Raw genomic sequence first — 21,778 nt, 5'->3', positions numbered from 1 at the left:
ATAGCGGTAAATATAGAATGTTCCTCAACCTTGTAGACTTTTGAAATAATGTCACAAATTCTCAGTCAGACAGAAGAACATGGTCATTTTACGGAGGTCGCGTGAAAAGCTGGCAATGCGTGGAAAATAAAACGCCAACTTTTCCTAGAATACCGGGATACGCTTAACAACTGAGCCAGATATAGGTACGCGATTTGTTTAAGACAAGGGTGCACCTTTTTCCTACAAATAAAAACGGATAAAGTTGGTTACGTTAAAGGAGGGGTAGGTGAGCCCAGCCCACCAGTTCGTGCCTCATGCAGACAGCTTCCCGAAAGTTGTATTCTGTGTGGTGTGCTGAAGGGTAGAAGATTCGAAAATAGGTGCTGAAGCAGGCGTCTCACCTGTTTTACACACCACTACCTAGCAGTGCTGATGCATAAATATGCAACAAACTAGTCATACGATCAGCTCACAGCCATGCGGGTGGCGGCCGTCGCCAGTGGGCAGCCGGTGGGGGGAGTTGGGCGCTAACGGCGGACAGGAGCTGTGCTCAGACGCCAAATATCCGAAAACGGCCCTCATTCTGTGACCTATTTTTACAGGAGAAATCCGGGTTTTATGGATTTTGGCACATGATTTGGCACGTAGCATTTGAAGCTTCTAAATCTGTTATTGCCCAAGTGTGTTTTCTACATTGCAAAGTCAGTGCATCACAAATTGGTCGCAAGGCGTGTACAATTAGGGTACTTTTCCTGACGGATGGGCCGAGATAATGTGAAAGCTGTAGCTGTAAAGCGTAGCACCTAGGACATTTACTTATTTCAAATGTGTGGTCCTTCATCCCCCCTCTCCTACGGCCTAGACTCGCTTCCGTGCCTCCTCGGAAAAAAGTTTTTTAAGTATACCCTGAGCCTGCCCCCCCCCCCCCTTCGAAAGTTCCTGATGCCCATGCTCACCTCACAACCACAGCTCCGCCGGCGAGTCAAAACGAGCACTAAACACCAACTAGATACAAACACCTTGCAAACCTGTCTCGCTTGAACGTTTAAACGCGCACCCCAATGCTGGGTCAATGCTAGTTTGTTTGAGAAGTGGGTAAGTTAACAGATGTTAGTTTCCAAACATGACACGAGGTCGGAATGCACTCGGCATTTCCGTATTCCAATAACCCCTGCGCTGCGGCATGGTCGCTGCTGGCAACGTTTAGAAACTGGTTCTGTGTTGCAGTGTCTTCCACGTCGTAATAATGCTCTCATGAATTCCGACATCCCGTAAGTCGTGACAAAACAGGCATCTGCGATGCCTGCCGCGGTCCTCCAACGCGCTCCAAATTAAATGCACGAGCAGTGAAGTGACGAGCAGTAGGTCGACATGATTCGCGTCTCCGGATCGCTGTCAAAAACATCCTCACAAGGTCATCGTGATACAAGGTCATCGTGATACAAGGTCATCGTGATACAAGTGCGTCACACTGACATAACGGTCCGGCCTGTCACGTGACGGGCACAGCGGCCGTCCTCGGGCCTTGCAGAAGTGTCTTTGTCATGGGCAACAGAGACCACCCGGCGGGCATCGCCACTTCGGGCTGGAAAATATACAGACGGGGCTATGAGGCGAGCAATAGCTACTGACGCTACCGATGACTCCCGCGCGGCGCGCTGCGCCTTCTGCGACGCAGGGTCTGCTTGGACCCGTGACCACCGCTGGTGTCGGTGGCGCTGGGCCAAGTACGCTTTGTGGACATTGGAATGTGCTTCGTGCCTTGAATATGATGACATCGAAGGAAGGTGGACTGCAGTAGCCGTTAACCGGCGTGGTTAAGGTTCTGTGTGGACCGCGCCTTGCTCCTGGCTTAAGAATGAAACCAAGCAGCCCAACAACGATGTGACGGTGAATACATGGTTCGAGAATCTAGTAAGACAACTTGGCGCTAGCGACGACCAGCTCTATCACAACTGTCGTGATTTGGCTATTTTCCTCAATATACGTAGACAGCAAAGTACGTAGCAAAACAAAAGGCCGTCAGCTCCTGGCGTTTGGCCGCTGTGAGCCTGGACTCTGACAATGATCGACCTTTATTGTACCAGCAGGTACACGTTAGGCGACCTTGTCAAGCACACTCTGGTTATATTGTCAAAACTCAGAGAAAAGCTATCGAGTTTTGGCAATGCAACCATCGCTTGTTTGATAATTTCGTCTGATCAGCACCTCATAGTATAATGAAGGTTGACTATTGTCAGCATAAGAATTGCAGACTCATAATCTTCAGTTTCCAATTGAAGTGTAGCAGATACAGCTACAGCTGTTAATAGCCAGCTCTGGTGGCTTTGCTACACCAGCTTCCCAGCATATGCTAACCCAGGATTGACATTGCAGTAGGTAAGGTTACAACGTATGGTAAAGCTAGGGACATATGGTAAAGTGACACATGGTAAAGTTGGAACTCTGATCCCCGTGATACCGACTATACATATCCGTAGCAAGCATTGTAAGTAAATTACGTATTATATGTAAAGAAGTAGCAAAGGGTTACCTGCATAGACCCAAACAAGTGCGCTGCACCTTGTTATTATGTTCACTATTACCACCATAGATCTGCTGCAGATGTTAGGCCAGATGTAGTTTCATATGGATGAGCATACTAGTTTGATTCCGATGTGGTACGGCTGGTCCAGTTAAGTCAACAAGCCTGCTCAGCCGGATTTCAGCTGGCATTTCTATTTCACGTGTTCTCTTTTCAAATGATGCGTCTTTGTCTTTTAGTCATGGCGGCTTTAGAGTCAGCAAGCAATGAGTTGTGCGAAGCATGTGCTCTCTGTTCCAGCTGAAAGCCTATTTTCAAAATCATCGTCGATCTTCGTCGTGGGTCTAAATATATGCTAATATATGGCATCAAGGTATGTAGGCTACATACAGCACTCGCTTCCAAGCTGAATTTGTGGCATATCAAACCAGCATTTCAACCTATAACGTAAGATAATGCGTGCTTCGTTAGTCTGAGTGCTATCTGTGAGTGACTTAATATCCGATTTTGCTGAAAAGAACAGTTGCTTCGTTACTGAGTCACCAGCCACTGACACAGCGCACTGTCAGAAGCAGCCAGCCACAGACAGAGAAGTGATCTCAGTCGGATGTTCAGCTTCCGTCCGGACAGTTGCGGTGGATTGGGTAAGACGTGCCAGTAAACGGCTTGGAACGCATCATACGTTATGACGGGCCGCAAGTTCAGGCGAAGCGCGGTAGAGCTGTGTTTGCGAGGTTCGTTCCTGGTGATCCAGCACGCGTTCCGGTGCACTGAGAGTGGTGACTGGTGGTGAAGTCACCTCGCCACCAGTAGGAATGCCCTCAAGCAACCGTTGACCACCGACGCCTGCCCTCTTCATCCTATGGTCTTTAGGATACCAGGCCAGCCTCAGAACAAGGCGTTCCTGGCCAAGACCAAGGACCTCTGGCAGAATCTCTGGGTATTTCATACGTCACTGTTTCTGGCGCGAGGGTCAATGGAGAATTGAAATGTCAGGCGCTCATAAAGGATGGTTTTGTGGCATTCTAACTTGCTAATTCAAAACGAGACTTTTATATATATATATATATATATATATATATACATACATATATATACATATATATATATATATGTATATATACATATATATATATATATAACCCAATTTCTTTTCTGTTGGTACTGTCGAATATTTTCGAGAAGGTCGTCTGTTCACAGCTCACTTCTTACCTTCTTGACAGCCATGTACCGACGCCATCGCAATATGCTTACCGTCCACGTCACTCGACGGAGGACGCCCTGATCGACGCTGTCGGATGGTTGGCAAGGGCCGACGACAACGGCCATGTCACGTCGATAACGACGATTTACCTTAGCAAGGCTTTGACAGAGTTGATCAAGGTGCCCTCCTGAGAAAGCTGGGATGTTGCGCGGTGTCCTCGGAATGGTTCCGGGACTACCTGAGCGGTCGAAAGCTGGTGGTTAGTGGTGACTCGGTTATCCTATCCTTATTCCACGGGGTGGATCAGGGACCCCTTAGCAGCCCAGTCCTGTTCCCCATCTTCATCAACGACCTATCCAACCTCCTACCTCACGGCCACCTACTATCCTATACCGACGAGACCCAACTCCCTGACTCCGCCACTCCCGATGTCGTCGGCCTGTACAACCTGAAAGTCCGTGTTCAGAAGTCCATCCAGTACCTTCAAAACTGGCTTCAGTCAAACAGCCTTAAAATAGACCTTACAAGACAGACATCATGCTGATCGGTACCAAATCTTTCATCACAAAGACCGATAACTTCCACATTACCATCTATGGTACAGAGATAAAGGTCCTGGATGTGAATATGCTGGGTGTTCTCCTCGACCACCACCTCACCTGGGAACCCTACATCTCTTCACTCGTTCGGCGCCGTAATGCAATCCTGATATCCCTGTTAAAAATCCGACACCACGTCCATCCAGGGTGGGGCAGCCGAGCGTCACCTGGATGCTTAGGGTGATGCACTTCGCAGCCAGGCTAGTGAGTGGTGTCCGCCGCAGCGATCACATTTCACCCGTCCTGGAAGCGCCCGGCTGGCGTAGCGTCGCGGATCTTGTGCACCACCGCGACTGTCTGAATGTGCACAGGGCACTGCACGCCCCCGAATACCTCAGCGCACTGTGTGCTGTATTCGTGACGCGAGCCGAGTCTTCCCAACGTCAAACTCGGGCTGTTGCGGGCGGTGTCGGCTGGCTACACCTGCCGCGCGTCCGACTGACCGCCACCCAGCGGCATTTTCCGTACCACGCCGCCGCCGCGAGGAACCGACTGCATGCGGCAGCCGTCCGCACCCCTCGCGCTGGGCTTTCTTGACTATTTTTAATCGCTGACCCTTTGAAACTGCTTTCACCTGTGCGTTTGTGTGTGTCTCTGTACTATGTGTGCGTGTATTTTTTTTCTTGCCCAACTAGGCGCAGAGCAATTACTACGTGGATGCGCCTTTGATAACACAAATGTAAATGTGGAATGACGCATAACATTGCCGAAAAGATCCTCTCCATAAACGCGTTTTGTATGCCAACTCATAACCGATAGCCAGCTGATGTAGCTATCAGCGTTACATGCTGCAGTTGACTGACATCGAACAAAATGCCTCTCTTGCTTTCTTGGTCATGGTCATCATCCCCTGAGGTCAGTCATCAGGCGGTTCAATTGGCGGCGCCTTAATGACATGATCAGCGAACAAAGGACAACGGCATTCAGTCCAGTAATCAGTTTAGCGCCGATGGTGGCAGGCAGCCTCGCTGAAAGCAGAAACGTTATCGGATTTTGGATGCCGCCAGCTTACCACACATACGTAACGGGGACAAGTTTTCGGAGAGAAAGCAAGGCCGTCGAAGTACCTTATCTAAAAAGCCTGCTCAGCCCTGGTTGAAGCTAAACGTGTACCACTGCCCATGTCCAGCTTCCATCGACTGTTTAACATTTAGACGCTTATCGTGCAGGCAGGTATTTATACCGGGAAACGACACGCACTTACTGAAGAACCGATGTCAAAGATGCACATAGTCAACAATTCAATGTGGAGTATTTAGTGAGGTACATCTAGAGGTGGGTGGAGTATTTAGTGGGGTACATCTAGAGGTGGATGTCAGCTTGTGGACACATTGGACAGAGCCTGCCTTACAATGCATAAGAATCTGGCCTGATCACGGTGCGCTTGCCAATGTTATGTTCGTGATGAGGCAAAAGCGATTGCGCAAATATTTTCAACCTCGTGAATTCCCCCTTCTAAAACTATGTATTGACACGGGGCAAGTAGCGCTCGCCTTGAAAGCTCGCTTTGCCTCGAGCTCTGCAACCCATACTTCAAGCACAGTTCGAGCAGTGCCGGAAGCCAGAACCCCGCACCGCCCCGCCGGGCGAACAGGCGCCGGTCGACTGCAGACCCACCTGTCGGCTGTTGAGTGAACTAGCCCGCGGAATCCGTCGCTGCGGGCCGGCGGCGCGCCACTGTCTCCGACCCTGTCCTGGGGAGCGCGCGCGCCGCGTCCGCCTCTGTGCTCCGCCGACGGCGACATACCCCGTGACCTGCGCTCGTGACTGGTGACCCGTGACCGGTGCCCGCGTCTCGCGCCCTTGCCCTCTGGAGGTGCGCGCACCGCCGCCGTGATGACCGGACCGAGCCTGACGGCGCTGATGCTGCTCAGCGGCCTGACGCTGAGCGCGGCGCTCTCCTGCACGCCCTGCGAGAAGACGACCTGCGTCGAGGTCAGCTGCCCGGGCCGCACCGTGCGCGACGTGTGCGGCTGCTGCGACGTCTGCGCGCGCGGACTCGGCGAACGGTGTGGCGGCTACTTCGACAGCTTCGGCCTCTGCGACGACGGGCTTGTCTGCCAGACGTCGCCGCGTCACGGCCAGCCCGTCGACACCGGCGCCGAGGGCGTCTGCACGAGTGAGTACGCGCCACGTGCCCGCTCGCCGCCCGTGTTGTCGACTGCCGCGGCCGGTGCGGTCACCCCCGCGTGGCCTCGCGAGTTTCGACGGGTTCTCCGCGGCGGTTTAGGCCTTCACGGATGGTCACGAGACGTGATGTTGGTATGACCGCGTGGGTTTTGCCACGCCGCTTTCTTCACGACAGAAACTCGGGCGAAATCGTCGGGCGTCGACAGGCACCATCGAAGGAAACGCCCCGGCGACCGCTAACCGCAGGCCGTCCCTGCTTCACGCTATAAACACATACGCCCTTCTGCTCGGTCCATAGGCTGTTGTGCTCGTGTCAACACCTCGCCACTGGATGCTTTGAGTCAGCAGCCAGTGACCTCACCCGCTATCGGCGGCCGTATTTCGGGGGAGGGGGAGGGAGGGCGGCCGCGGGTCCAGCTCCGGTTCGAACGGCGTCTGGCGCGCTGCCAAGTTCATAAGCAGGTGAGCCGGCCGCCGAGTGGTACGACTACGGGGCCCCACGGGCCGGCCAGCCGCCGCTGTTCTCGCGCGCGCGGGTCTGCTGGTCCTGCTGCTCTGGCGGTGCGGGGGCGTTGGCTACCATCTGGGCGATTGAGTGCTCCTGGTCATTGAGGTGATGGCGGTTGTCTCGGCGGTTAAGTTGATTCATGCGACCTTTCTGATCCATGCGACCTTTTACATAGTTGAGATCCTTGTCATCAGGTGACCTGGTTAATCCGTCCGGCCTGCCCCATGCAGGGCTAGTCGTTGTCCAGTGGAACTGAGTACCTCCCCGTCACCCAACGCCCAAGAGCCTACATCGGCATTGCCAAGAAGCCGTCAAAGGCGCTGTGGCCAGTTTCTAATTCAGATGCCAGTCAGGGCGGTGAGGCTCCACCCGCCCCTGCATCAGCGGTCATCATCAGCAGATACGCATCAGCGGTCACGGGCGTGTAGGCTGTTGGCTCAACGCTGGCTGTCGGAGCTGGAATTACACAAGCGCAGTCATGGTTATGGATGGCGCTCAGATATTTTACCATTACATATCTGCTCGGCGAACTCGCTGAGCGTCACAGCACAGCATGCATGCCGCTCGACCTTCAGCGTGTTGCGGTCATGGCCCACCAGCTCGCCAGCGACACACACCAGGCCGCAAGCCGAGCTTTGAATCGCGACAGCAGTCGGCCCGTTTGTCATCCTCCGAACGAGCCCCGTGGGAGCCGCTCCAGCCCCTCCTCGATCCCGCCGAGCCCGGCGACGATGACGGCTTAGGCGGGCGTCGAGCGCGCCGGCTCCGCGCCTCCGTCGTCGTGCTCGTCGCCGGAGCCGACTGATCGCTGTCGATGTGTGCGGTGCCGGAGCTCGGGATCGATTTCACCGCCCGCTGCGGCCGGTGACGAGAGCCGCCGTGATATCGCTGTCGGCGGTCGGTCGCCGGGCTCAGCTGGTTCGCGCACGGGCGACACGAGCAAGCGCTGTCGCCGCGTCAGCGCGCGCTGCCGGCGCGTCAGCCAGCGCTGCCGCCGCGTCAGCGCGCGCCCGCCGACGCGATGGCGTGGGCTAGAGACGGGGGGAACGACGATCGGAACGGTGCGCGACGATCGGAACGGTCTTGCTGAGTTGTGTCGCCTTTCGCTGCTGGTGGACCGTGGCGACGAATGCAAAGGCTTGGGGTGTCAGATGTGGGGCTCTTCAGATGCTGAATGTGGGATTCGTTTGGTAGAAAGATTACAGCGCGTCTGCTTCCTATTTACCATGATATATGGTGAGCTTAATGTCGCAGACAAACAGCCTTAAATTCTGTTTGTTGAACGGGATAGTCAAACCATCCTTCCCTGACGGAAATTCAGATCTGGTGATGTCGCCAAGTGCTTCTGCAGAGCCTCCTCTCGCCGATTGGCTCTAGATAACTGCGCTGCAGATCACAGCTGCATTGAGTCTCTCCTGACAAATCTAGAGCTGCTGAATATTTTACGAGCAGCGCGATCTGCAGCCGGCAGCGCCGTTTTATTATTCACAAAGGCGCTTGCTGAAGCACATGCAGGGACGCGTCCGGGAAGCGCATGAATCCGTCTCCGGAGACGCGGTGCGGGTCGCGTCGACCCGCCGAATACTGATCACGGGGTCACGGCCTGCAGGGTCACACGCCGCGTTCCAGTTGGCAGAGCTCCCAGCTTCCGGAGCACGCTGCCGGTGCTCTCAGCCAGAGGGCGTGACCAAGCGCGAAACACACGAGATACGTGACTATCTGCAGAGTGAGCGGGCCCGGGGAGTGCGCACGAACGCCAACCCATTGTGGCTCTTTTTTCCACCGCCCAAAGTGAATGTTGTCAGAAGTACATGACGCGCAGACAGCCTTTTTGCCCGCACGATTACGGCCCGATAAGGGCCAGAGGAGTTTTTGTCCTCGGTGTGAATCGGTCTATTAGCGCCCGTGGAGGGGGTGATGGAGACTGTATACTGGGCAGCCTGCATCCGGGGCTGGTAGGATATGAGTGATCTAGTTTGAAATGTTCATGAAAGGAGGGAGTGCCGAGGGCATGAGATCTCGCAGCTGTTTCCGTGTAGATCAGAAGCGTCACACTGACGGACCGCCCGCAGAATAGCCGGCTACCCCTGGAACAACTCGCACAGTTACGACGGAAATTGCACCATGTTCAACGATGACGTACCTCGAGGGTGTCTAAGAGGAAAAATGACACAATCACCAATATATTTGATATACAACTATTACACTCATCAGTCCCACTTGGAGGTGTGTCTCCGTGGCCTCTCGCTGTGACGTGACGCGGCTTCTCGCCGTGTCCTTCGGCTTTGGATCAAAAAGCCGTGATCGTAACGTACGTTCCTCACGGGGGGAGGGGACAGCGCCGGCCGGCCGAACGCAGCAGGCCGGATCGGGCGGTTGCCGTCGCCCCCCGGGCCGGCTCTCTGCCGGCCGGCCGGCCGTCGGCCACGGGCGGCGGCCACGCAGCGTGCAGCCGCATTCATCGCGTTCTGCCAGGCGGCGGCGGGCTGGCGGCCGTTGGTATGCCGGCCGCCATGTGTGGGGCCGCGCGCCTGCACGGCTGTCGAGAGCCGGCCGATGGGAGGAGTGGCGCACGCGGCGCGTGCCGCAGGTGTGGACGCGGCCCCTCGCCGGGGCGGAGGTCACCGGCGTGGGTTGTCGCTGGGCTCTGTGGGTCCATCAGCTCCCGTTACCACCTCGCTCTCCGGCTGATGAAGAGCGCCGCCCAGCCTGGACCTTACATTCACCTCATTCCGGAACATAATAATGCTAGTCTCCATTCGGTGCTGCACCGGAGGCGAGCTGATGGTCCTGGTCACTCAGATGTGCCCCTCACCTCAGCTGATGGTTCTGCTCGTTCTGATGCGCTCGCGCCCCAGCTGATGGTTCTGGTCACTCCGATGCGTCCCTCGCCCCAGCTGATGGTTCTGGTCACCCTGCCTGATGGTTCTGGTCACCCTGATGCGCCAGCGCCCCAGCTGATGGTTCTGCTCACTCTGATGCGTCCGCGCCCCAGCTGATGGCTCTGCTCGTTCTGATGCGTCCCTCGCCCCAGCTGATGGTTCTGGTCACCCTGGCTGATGGTTCTGGTCACCCTGATGCGCCTGCGCTCCAGCTGATGGTTCTGCTCACTCTGATGCGTCCGCACCCCAGCTGATGGCTCTGCTTACTCTGCTGCGCCCGCGCCCCAGCTGCCTGCCCGGACTTGTGTCGTGGCTGCGCCGACCGGCGCGGTGACCCAGGCGTCGGCTCTCGGCGGCCAACCAGCGGCGAGTCACCTGAGCAAACTGCGCCGAGCCTGCGCAAACACGGCCATTGTGCGCGGCGGCGCGGACGACCTCTGGCCGTGCTAGGCGGCCGGCCCAGCCACAGCCAACGACGTCCGGCCATGGACAGCACGGCCATCATGGTCTGGTCGCGTGTACTGCAGCTGACATGGGCCAGCTAGGACTGAGCGATCACGGCCACCCAGCCGCGACAAACGCAGCCCAAAAGGGGCCTTTCCGCATTACAGCGTAACCATGAAAGGCTCAGTCGGACCACGGACACTGCAGGGCAGGCAACACGACCGGAGCTAAGGCCTGGCTGCAGCCGCTAGGACCAAACTACGTCCGGCACACGACCAACGCTGCCGTCATGGGACGCAGTACGCGACCTCAAGGCCAGGCAGATCAGCTCCGCCCATCTGCGCCCTGTATGGCCTGTTTGCAGACGGGACACGCAGCCAGCATGACCGGGGCACGGCCATGAAGGAGCGGTCACGGTCCAGCTCCGGCCAGCTCGGCCCCAGCCCGCCGTCGGGGCGCCCGGGTCGACCCCGGAGACGCTCCGCGCCCCTCCGTCCTGTCCGGTCCGGTCCGGTCCGCCGGTCCGGTCGCCATGGTCTGATGGGGAGCTGCGACAAGTTGAGAGGATCGGCGGGCTGCGAGCCGCTGCCAGGACCCTTATAGCCGGGCCGGCCCTCAAGGTCGGCCGGCGTCGGAGGCTCTGCTGGGCCGAGCCTGGCCACGCGGCCGCGGTAGCCGCGCCACCGGCCGACCGGCGCTGGCTGACGCTGGCGGAGGGTCTGTTGGGCCGAGCCTGGCCACGCGGCCGCGGTAGCCGCGCCACCGGCGGGCCGGCGCTGGCTGACGCTGGCGGAGGAGCTCGGTTCCGCCGTCGTAGCGTAGATGGTGTGCGAGTTTGCTGGACGGTACCCGCGCGCCGTTGCTCCAATCTTGTCGGGTGGGGACGGGATGCTTGCAGGAATCACTTGGAGAGGCGGCGCGGGCTGGAAATGAATTATGGATGATGGTTGGTGTTTTTGTGCCCTTCCCTTGGATCTGGCCCAAGGATATCTTTCAGATATTGGTTTGGCTTGATGAAACGGTATTGCATAGAACGTAGGCACATCGTTGTTTTGCGCACAATTCCTGCAAGTGGTGACCACATTTCGTACCTGGTTGAGCGCACCACCAGAGCTCTGGTCTCACAAAAGGCGGTCGTATTTCGCAGGCAGGCATAGGAATCTTCACCATGGTCTCGGTAGTTTATGTTGTGCCTCTGAAAGTCCCGTGAACATATTGCATCGGAACGTGTTATATCACAGACGATTAAGCCAGTCCACAGACGAAGGCTTTCGGTAGGTTAGTGAAGATAAGATTCATGCACATTGAACAACGGTGTACTGAGATTGAAATGCCATCATAGTGACATGCAAAACTCAAACGTCTTTTTAGGTATGAAAACTGATTATGTGCCTTCTCATAGGCAGCCACCACGTTGGCTTTCATGAAATCGCATAGCCGTGAATACAGTGGCTCATCTTTTGCAGCTGTTTCTGTGCCTATTCACTATGACAGAGATCACCAACACAGAGACATCGGCACCCAAATTCATCTTAAGACGCCAAATGATCTTGACTGGGCGCTGGCGGACTGGGCCGGAGGCTACGCTGCCGCAGTGAGACGGCCTGCCCGCGTCGGTGCAGTGGGCCCAGCTGCCAGCGGTGACCTCCTGCACCGCTGGACACGGCTCCGCGGGCCGCCACACGCTGCCAGCGGCGACAAATCATCTCATTGGCCGAAATTCCGCCTCACTTGCGAGGCATTGGGCCTCTGATTGGTTCCGAGCTGGGTGTCGGCTTTGCTCGCTATTTGCTGAAGGATAAAGAGTTCGTTTGAGCCGTGGCTAGCAGCATCGATGCAGGCGGACTGGTGCGTTGAAGGCGGCTCGTGACATTCGAGTCCCGTGTTTTTCACATTGCTAGCTAGACCTTGCCGTCATTTGTGATTGACGTGGCGTGTTTTTGCTGCGCGTAAACCGCAGAGTAAAGCTGTTGTCCCACCCAGTGTGTCCCGCTTATTTCGTCGAGTTTGCCCATTGAGTGTGTTCGCACGACCGGGAGAACCGTTTAAAGTGCCCGCATTTCAAGGCAGATTTGCATTTGAATATCAACAAACAGCAGGTCAAACCAGATGTCTGGCGCCCGCGTCAAAGCGTGAAAAGGTTAAAAACGCACTTCATTGTCCATGTGTCGGACAGGGCTGTTTAGTCGAAGCGAAAAATAGCATTGAGGACGATAACTGCCCTGGGGTCATTAGCAAAAGAGCAACGTGTCAACAATTGACCCACCTCGCAAGCCGACGGGACTCCTGCTGGCCTCCCTAATGGGAGCCCCAATGACCCCCGCCAGGTTAAACAGTGCCCGCCCACTGGCTCCTGGGCAGCGACGGGCGGCCGATCGCTACCGTCCCGGAACCGAGGGTTTCTCCCCCCCCCCACCCCACCCCCGGCCCCTGCCGCCTTGTTTAACTTGGCACATCTACCCGGCGGTCCTGCCGCCGCCCTGTTTGACATTCATTCGCACATGGCCACTTTCACCTTGCGGTCCCTCGTCTGGAGATCCCTCTCGGCAATAGGCCAAGCGGTGGTCGAGCCTGATGTGATACTCTTCAGCTCATCGAGTTCGGGTGGTGGAGTTCTCAGGGGCGGTGACGCGATGGCGGCACCTCTGCACTGCCGTCTCCAGCTCTGCGGCGACCCTCCCTCGGCCGTGCGCACCTCTAACGACTGAGCACGGGACCTGAGAGTCCTGCGGGATGCTGCCGGCGGGGTTGACCGTTGGCAGATGACGTGGTTCTCCATCCCGGACGACTCTTCTTCTGTCGAAGGCTGACTGGGAGACTCACCACAGTCCTGCCGACGGGGGGGGGGGGGACGGGGACGGTAGAGCATCGTCACGGAGGCGGTGTCCCGAGAGCTGGGGTCGTCGTTTGCGCCGGGGGCTGAAGAGACGGAATCCCCTGGTGGGCCTGCCATACCGTGTAGCTCGGGACACCTGACCTGGCCGTGACTGCCCGCGCGTCCCCAGCCGCCAGAGACGTGCGGCTGGCGAGCCATGGGCCAATTGTGAGTCCGCGTCTGAACAGCTGTACGTCTGTGACTCAACGTACGGCGTGACTCAACGTCTGACTCCGACTCACCAGGTGACTCTGACCCGCCGTTTGAGCGTGCTGCGCCAAGAAGCTCTCACCGGCCGGGTGAATCAGTCCCTCTCGTGACTCTGACTCGTCACGTGCGTGGTGTCTCTGACTCGCCTCGTGACTCTCAAACGTCGTGTGCGTGTGATAGGCACAACCCGCGGCTCACCGCACCACCGTGATCAGTACGCGGTGTGCCTCGCAGCCCGCGCGGGAGCTCGGGGGAGGCACGATCCGAGGCCGAAATTAGCTCCGGTCGGCCGGCCGGCGGCGGTCAGTCGGACGCGCCGACGAGCGCCAGGGCACACTGGGCCAGCCATTCACAGCCCCTCGCTGTAGCAGTGACCCGGCTAGGAGGCTGCACTGAAAGGGGGCCGGTCATAAATCACGTCACACATTTTGCTGGTAGGTTTCAGTCCCTCGCCTGGTCGCGCACTGGTGACGGCTGGCGCCCCCTTCCCTCCCGTAGGTTATGTTGTGTTAAGATAAACGTCCCAAAAACGTAGCTGACGTGTGGTCCTTAATTGAGCTAGAGATATGACACATGTAACGGGCGTGTTGCTTGTGATGAGAGAAAGCCAGCCATGTCCGACTTAAATGTTTCAAAAATATTTTTTAAAGTATTCTAGTATGATTTACAGCCATACATGATAAGCTGTTATGTTACGCTACACACCTGTTACGTTACGCTGTACAGGCCTCCTCCCCCTTGTTACGCTTGGGTTACACTCCGTTGAACTCCCCACTTCATGCTTAACGTGATTTATGGACGGTCACAAAAGGATCGCTTCCAGGTAGCTCGAAACGAATGTCAGGCACGACGGGCCGTGTCTGGTTGACCGTTGAAATAGAATGTGTTTATGCTGATTAATAGCTGTAGTAAGTCCTGATGTGCCAATTCTGAACGTTGCCAAAACACGTGCGTCTACACCGTGCCCCAATGCTGGGAATTGCGAAAGACGGCGCCTGTACTCTTCTCGTCCCGTCAGTAGATAATGCCCAGGAGCTCTGTGGACACCAAATGAAAAATGCATGGGCATGCTAATGCGCCTTAACATGCATTGGTCTCAATTACGCGAGCCACCGCCAGGCTACCGAAGTCTCGAGCTGTCACGCATGGCTCGAGAACACGACCGCCGACGGGCCGCGCTGGCCCACTGTGCGCCGGTCCCGTCGCAGCCGACCCGGAGCGGCAGTGCCGATGCCGACGCCGTAGCTTTAAAACGCTGGCCGCCGACGGGCCGCGCTAGTCCACTGTGCGCCGGCCCCATCGGAGCCGACACGGAGCGGCAGTGCCGACGCCGACGCCGCAGCTATAAAACGCTGGCTGCCGGCCAAAAACAGCCATAAATACGTACTTTATATCCCGGTTAGCCGCTCGGAATCCCCACCACGATGCTCGCGCGATGTCCGACCCGCGGTGGCCCCGTGTGTTGGGCTCAGGTCGCGGGCGATCGCTTGTTTGTCTCTGGGGGTGGCGGCGGTAAACGGGACGATAAAAGTGCTGAGGCGGTTACGCGGTGGGAGGACGGCTCATGCTCGCAGCCAGGGGTGGGTGGCAGCTTTGAGTCGATGGAGAGGTCGATCTGTGATAGGGAGGGCAAAGCTGAAGCTCATGGGGCCAACTGGCGTCTGTTTTACATGTCGGACTGATCTTATAGTGTGCCCAATCGGGAACAGCTCAGTTTGGCGGCTTGTGCCCATCATTTCGGTCATCTCACCGCAGATAGCTCAGTCCGAGTATCACTGTGGTCTGAGAGATATGTCGGCCGCTAGCGCTGTTAGCTGCCTCGCAATGCCTGGTCTTATCACCTCGGCGCGACACCAGCCCACATAGTTTGATCTGATAGTTCATCCATGAGGTATCGCACGCCCTAACCGTATGCCATTCCCGCATCCATCTCGGGTGGTTCAGTCCAGAGCCTAGCTGATCCGTAGCCTATCCCTAACACATTCTCCTAACATTATCACTCTCCACATTCTCCTAACATTCCACGCACACTTCACACTAATCGCAGCATTCAGCACCGCCCGCGGCTGTCGGCCGAAGCTTGCGTGCCCGAGCTGCCGACAGCTCCCACAGCTCCGACAGACGCTGTGTGTGCCGCCTGCCGCGCCGCCGGGAGGCGCGCTGCGTTCGCCGCGTGGTCCGCGGCAGTTCGCGGCGGGGCGGCCGGCGCCGAGCGAGGCGCCGCAGTCGGCCGCCACGGCAAAAAGGCCGGCGCTCTGCCGGCAGCGCGGGGCGCGCGGGCTGCGGATGGTCTGATCGCTCAGGACGGCATGTGGAGCGGCATGGCGTCGGCATGTGGAGCGGCATGGCGTCGACATGTGGAGTGGCATGGCGTCGGCATGTGAAGCGGCTTGACGTCGGCATGTGAAGCGGCATGACGTCGGCATGTGAAGCGGCATGGCGTCGGCGCGGCTCTGGCCGAGACAGGCAGGCGGAGGGGCTGATAAGGGTACGATGGGGAACCGAAATGAAGCCGATCACATCCGAAGGAATGCCACTTCGGACTGAAGCCGTGGAGCGAACTTGAAGTGAGTAAGATTGAAGAGACGGAAGAGTGGACTCAAATTGGCATCAACCGGCAACGCAAGATCGAGTGGATTGAATTCGTACCTTGACCGCGCACAACTGCAACAGGATGGGCTGGGCTGACCTGATGCCACCTGGCACAGAATAAGGCTCTGCAGGACCTACGGTAACGCCACCGGGGACCGAACTGGACCGAGCATCAATCCAGCTCTATTGTCCGGTCTCGTTGATTGGTAATGCCATCTTACATCCCCCGTGTGGCGCCGGGCTCTTTTGCGGTGGAAGTGGTTACCCCTCCCCGTGTTGATGTTTTCGACATCAAGTGACCATGGCAGCGATGTATGCTAATGGCATGCATAGTGCACGTATTCTCCTACCACGGAGTGATTTATATGCGGCATCCAGCCTTCAAGGTGAAAGTCGATTGTTCAACGGGGGCAAGGTTGCCTTCATTAAAGGACCAGTAGCCGACATGGCAAAGAACCACGTGTTGCCAACTCTTCGATTGCACAAGCTTACACACGTCAGGCTCACAAGCAAATGCTTACGATACTCTGATAATACACGTGAAGTAAGTGCCTTCCGAAGGTGTTCTTTTTCTTGCCAGCACGCAATTCCGGGTCGTTTACACATAGCATCGAAATCGGTTTCAAGTTGGAAATCCTTTTGACTGATAAGAATGATCTTACTTATTAGAACGAAATTAGTTTGTCATGAATCGAGAGTTGATGTTCAATATGTGTTGTTTGAGGGGGAAACCGACCCTCCGGCCCTCCGAGTTATTTCCCCCTGGAGTTGCACCGCCCTTTCAATGCAGCATCGTGGCGCAGTGCATCCCACGCTCTCGAGCCCGCCGCTCGAGTGCCTGGTCTCACACCACGTGTTTGGTCTCGCCCCTCCTCCCCCGTATGGGTGCTCCTCGATGCGGCAGCACGCGACCGCATCCCAGCATCCAATCACGGCAGCCAGACGGCGTCGCAATCTCGGCCTGGCCAGCCGGTTGAGAAACGGCGCGGGGCAGCCGCCGCTCATATAGCAGCACGGAAACAATGGGTCGGCCAGCTGCCGGCTGCCGACAGGGCCATTGTGTTCTGGCCCGCTGGTGCGGCGGGCCGCGCCGCGGGCAGAGGGCGCAGGCCCATCTCTCCATCGTCGGGCCGGGCGCAGACCCACCTCTCCATCGCCGGACCGGGCCCAGACCCAACTCTCCATCGCCGGACCGGGCGCAGACCCATCTCTCCATCGCCGGACCGGGCGCAGACCCATCTCTCCACCGCCGGGCCGGGCGCAGACCCACCTCTCCATCGCCGGACCCGGCGCAGACCCACCTCTCCATCGCCGGACCGGGCGCAGACCCATCTCTCCATCGCCGGGCCGGGCGCAGACCCAACTCTCCATCGCCGGACCGGGCGCAAACCCAACTCTCCATCGCCGGGCCGGGCGCAGACCCATCTCTCCATCGCCGGGCGGGGCGCAGACCCATCTCTGCATCGCCGGGCCGGGCGCAAACCCAACTCTCCATCGCCGGGCCGGGCGCAGACCCATCTCTCCATCGCCGGGCGGGGCGCAGACCCATCTCTGCATCGCCGGGCCGGGCGCAGACCCACCTCTCCATCGCCGGACCGGGCGCAGACCCACCTCTCCATCGCCGGGCCGGGCGCAGACCCATCTCTGGATCGTCGCCGTCTTTCGCCCGGCTGCTGGCTCGCGAGCGACGGCGACGGGCAGCCGCTGGAGCGGTGTGTCTCCCGCGGCTGTCCTCGCCGATACCGGTGCTCGCTTTGGCGCGATTATCGTGTCCGGGGTGACGTTTTTTGTGTCGGTTTTACAGCCGGGGAACGTAGACGATCGGTCCCGCTTTATGAGACTGCTGGCAGTTTGAGCGAATGTTCAGCCGACTTATGGCTAACTGTTGATAGATGGATTGGGGGAAAGAACTCGAAAGTTAGGTATTGACGCAAAAAAGTAGAAAATGGAGAATGTGCCCTCGGGAGAGTGGAAGATAAAGCACTGATAACAGTCTTTACGTTGCGTCGTGGTTGCTAGATTGCGTGCTTTTTCTATCGCTCACTCACTAACTGCCAGAATCGCGTGGCGAGCAGGCTCTTTTCAAGATGTGGCCAGCTTTGTCTTACCTATCAAGTTCGCCATTCCACTGACACAAGCGCATCGCTATGTATTCCAACCCACTGATGTACTAGACTACTCCCATACGACGACTGTCCAGCTCACCTGGCCCAGTTCTGGGCCGCGGCGGGCGCTGGTCCAATTACAATGCTAGCAGTCATGTAAACTCGGACAAGCGAGCGGAGGTGAAGCGGACCGAAAACACGTTAAGACAATAGATCTGACGCGGCCGTGACTGACGGACAGCAAGCGGCGAACCGGCTGCCAACAGGTCTCCTTGGCCGGGAGCGGAAGGCGTCCTCAGAAAAAACGACGTTTTTGCTGCTTGAAATAGTGCCGATGTAAGATCCTTGGATAAGAAAGCTGAGACATTACAAACCACACCGAACAGACGTACGTTAACAGTAAACCGAGTCTCGAGAGTCAACAGCCGGTGTGCCAGCGTCAACACAGTTTGTTAAGCCTCAGCCGGCAGTCAAAATAGCCGACCAACCCAGACGACGAACAATCTTTTTCAACCAAAGGACGCGCTACTTGAGAACTGATAGAGCACATCCCACTTCAAGAGGCTGAGCCCTTTCAAGAGCCGGAAGTTCTCTTGGTGTGTCCCCGGGTCAGGCCCATCGGCCGGCTTTTTAACTAGCGAAGCCCCATAATTCGGGGTACGCCTGTGAATTTGAGCGCTCCTTCGCTTCCGTGACGCCTGCCAGAAGCCATGCCTATGCGATGCCACGCGCTGCGAGCTACCCGGCGCGTGCTCCCCCGCCCCCTCCCCACGCGGTATTCCCTCGTCAGCGGGAGGCCGGCCGGTAGTCCGCCTAATGCATTTATGTACACATCTCATTAGCGAGTGAGCGCGCCGATAGTGCTGACAAATTACCAGTCCGGCCCGCTTTTTTGTGACGGCCTCGTTATGTGGACAAGCCCAGAGACAAGGGACGGGGACAGGATCCGGTGACAAAGCCCATGGATGCCTGTGGGCCTGGAGGTGGCTAGCGACGATATCTGTCTTGAGGGGTTCGGCCGGACATAGACATGGCTCCCACACTAAGCTTTGGTCGCACACATGTAAGAAAACGCTCAGTCGCGGCCTCTGTTTCATGGCTCGCCGAGACTATTCGAAGAAAGGCCCTGAGATAACACCAAGGGCACTTGCGCGAGGCGCAGGCGCTAAGGAACCCCGCATAGACCCAGGAAGAGCATAGGACCTGACAGAACATCCAAGCGCAGTGTGAGATAGTTTAGTGGAAGCTTTTCACGACCCTGCTGCAGTGGTTGAATGTGTGTGCGTACACCGAATGGCGTGTGGCCGGGTCGGTCATGCTTTCGACTCGTTGAAGGTTTGAGTTGATGTTGTTGCCCCTGTGTAGTGGAGGAGGCTCCGCCATTCTCGCCCACTGTTACGAAGGATTTATGTTTTCAGTGGCTGTATGTTAGTCCATTTTTCAAACATGTTATCAATTTTTTTCGATAGGTTTTTAAATCGTATTAATTTTACAGCCCACTGAATGCCATTGCATGCGTCGGATTTCTCCCAATGCTGGCAATCATGTATTCTCGCTGCGACCATGGCCGGTGATCTCATCTTCTCCCTGCATTGGCTCTCACCGCTGCCGCCCATGCCGCCTGGCGCTGCACGTGCAGCCCGTCAGCTCCCGGCCTGACCCGTGCTGCAGCTGGGTGTGGGGCCTCCCACACTTCGTGCAGCTTAACGAGCGTGCTGGCCGCGCGTCCCGGCCGCGAGTCCCTGGTCTGGGGAGACACCGAACCATCGCCGTCGCCGAGTCGGATCGAGTCGACTGAGTCGTGAGTCCTGCCGCAGGGGCCACGCTGTGGGTTAAGGGGAGGTTGGGTGCGTGGGACAACCTCCACGTTGGTGAAGTTGTACACTTGGCGCGTCATGATTTATGCCAATACGCTCATACGATCCTCAGTCCGCACCACTGGCACGTCTCCTGCGTCTTTGGAGGTCTCCGTGTCTACGCGTTATGTCTCCAGCAGCTTCCACGTGCATGTCCACGTCCAGATATGCCTGCGCGCCCCCGTCACACATCCCGAGAGGCCTACACGTTCCACGGCAGCCTCTGGCGCCACCCGACGGCGCAGCCCCTTCTGGCGTCCAGTCCAGCCTCCAGCGGCACCTGGCGGTGCCACTTCGTTATCGTCGCTCCACCCTTGGCCGTCTGCGTGGCGATGGCGGCGATAGCGGCGCGGCATTAATCGCGCGGCCTCGCCGCCGCCGCACGTCGGGCCTGCGGTCATGCAGCCGTCGTCACGCCGCGCTCTGGCTTTGGACGACGGCCAGTGACGTCATGCGGCGTATCTCTCCCATCGGCCACGGCCGGGGCATCGTGCGCCCGGGCTTCCTGGGCGCGATTGGAAGGGAGGGAGCGCGACGTGGCCTGGAGCGGGGTCGGTGTGCCTAATCCTGGAGACCAGTCCGGGACTGCTGCATGGGGCAGAATCGAGCAGCAGCAGCCGACACGGTTGTCAGTTGTTAATAACATGCACGAGGTCGACCGTCTACAGCTGGGAACGCGGTGCCCACAACGGGCTGTGTTGGCCGCTTCTCGAGGCTTTGCCGGGCGTCGTTACGGCGCTTCAGCGGGCCGGTGCGTGACGGCTTCCAGCACCAGGCGTTGGCGAGCCCATCCGTCTTCATTCCGGCGCGGCCGATCGCGGCGCTCGTGATCCAGCCGAGATCGGCGCCCGTTTTTGCCTCGCTCTGCCAGATACCCCGTCTGATAGTGTTGTGCGGGTTGCGACCGCCCCGCCCCCGCCGCGTCCTCTTGCCCCTCACCCCGCCGGGCCCACGTGGGCGAGAAGCGCCCGTGGGAATCGCTAATGACGGCTGCGGAATGCGCGCTGGAGCTGCGAACGCGATCCGCCGCCGCAGCCGCGCTCAGGCGTGATGAGGGACACGGTCTGCGGTCGCCCGCGGCCTCAGCTGTCGTCACCGGCCGCAGCGGTGATGAACGCCACCCGGCGGGAGCATGCGCCCGGGCGATAAATTGCCGGCGGCTGCATGGCGCCTCACGTCGGACTCGCCGCCAGCGCGCCAGACTCGTCCCACCCGCGCCGCGTGTGATGCGGCCCGCCGCGCCGCCGCGGAGGATTTTGTCGTCAAACATCGGCTGTTGCCGGTCGGAGAGTGCGGACGCGACGCTGAGGTCGGCCTGGCGAAGACGAGCTCCGTCGGTGACTCTGTGGTCTTCTCAGAGGGCGCCGAGTTGACATCTCATGGCAGTGTCGGTCTCAACTGGCGCGGAGGCCCGCCTCTACCGCCAGCGACGTCACACCTCCCCAGCACTGCTCCTGTCAGGGCGGAGTGGACCTGGGCTGGACCCCGGCGGCGCCCACGCACGTTCAGTCCGCTGACGACGTCTGCACGGACGACTTAATGAGGACGGAGCTCGTCCCCCGCCGGGCACGCGCGGCCGCGACGCAGTAACTGCGATAACGAAGGCTTTAATCAACAGGAGGTGGTATCAAGCCATGAAACGGAGCCTTGTTAGCGGTGGCGCCGGCAGCCGAGGCGTCTGGCGGTCGGGAGGACCGAGGGGGCCGGAGACCATAGACGCTGGAGACTGGAGACCACGGAGACGCTGGAGACTGGAGACCACGGAGACGCTGGAGACCGGATGCCTCGGAGACGGGAGGCGCTGGAGAGCGGAGACGCTGGAAAGCGGAAAAGCTGGAGAGCGGAGACGTATGAGACTGGAGAAGTC

The 21,778-nt window shown here is 58.1% G+C and overlaps 1 protein-coding gene across 2 annotated transcripts in view; it reads left to right on the top strand.

Annotated features, from left to right (window-relative positions):
• Nucleotides 1-6,003: 6,003 nt before the first annotated feature.
• The window catches only part of LOC119093084 (cysteine-rich motor neuron 1 protein), a 69,266-nt gene continuing 53,491 nt past the window's right edge, over nucleotides 6,004-21,778 (top strand). For both annotated transcript variants that reach the window (XM_037215971.1, XM_037215970.1), the window contains exon 1: nucleotides 6,004-6,428. In XM_037215971.1, coding sequence (XP_037071866.1) covers nucleotides 6,146-6,428 — 283 coding nt within the window. In that variant the 5' untranslated portion in view covers nucleotides 6,004-6,145. The remainder of the gene's footprint in view (nucleotides 6,429-21,778) is intronic.

This window comes from Pollicipes pollicipes, unplaced genomic scaffold, assembly GCF_011947565.3.
Source record: "Pollicipes pollicipes isolate AB1234 unplaced genomic scaffold, Ppol_2.1 Scaffold_4002;HRSCAF=4701_pilon_pilon_pilon, whole genome shotgun sequence".
NCBI lineage: Eukaryota > Metazoa > Arthropoda > Thecostraca > Pollicipedomorpha > Pollicipedidae > Pollicipes > Pollicipes pollicipes.
Note: the sequence above shows the minus strand (reverse complement) of the source record. Positions and strands in the feature narration are given on the sequence as shown.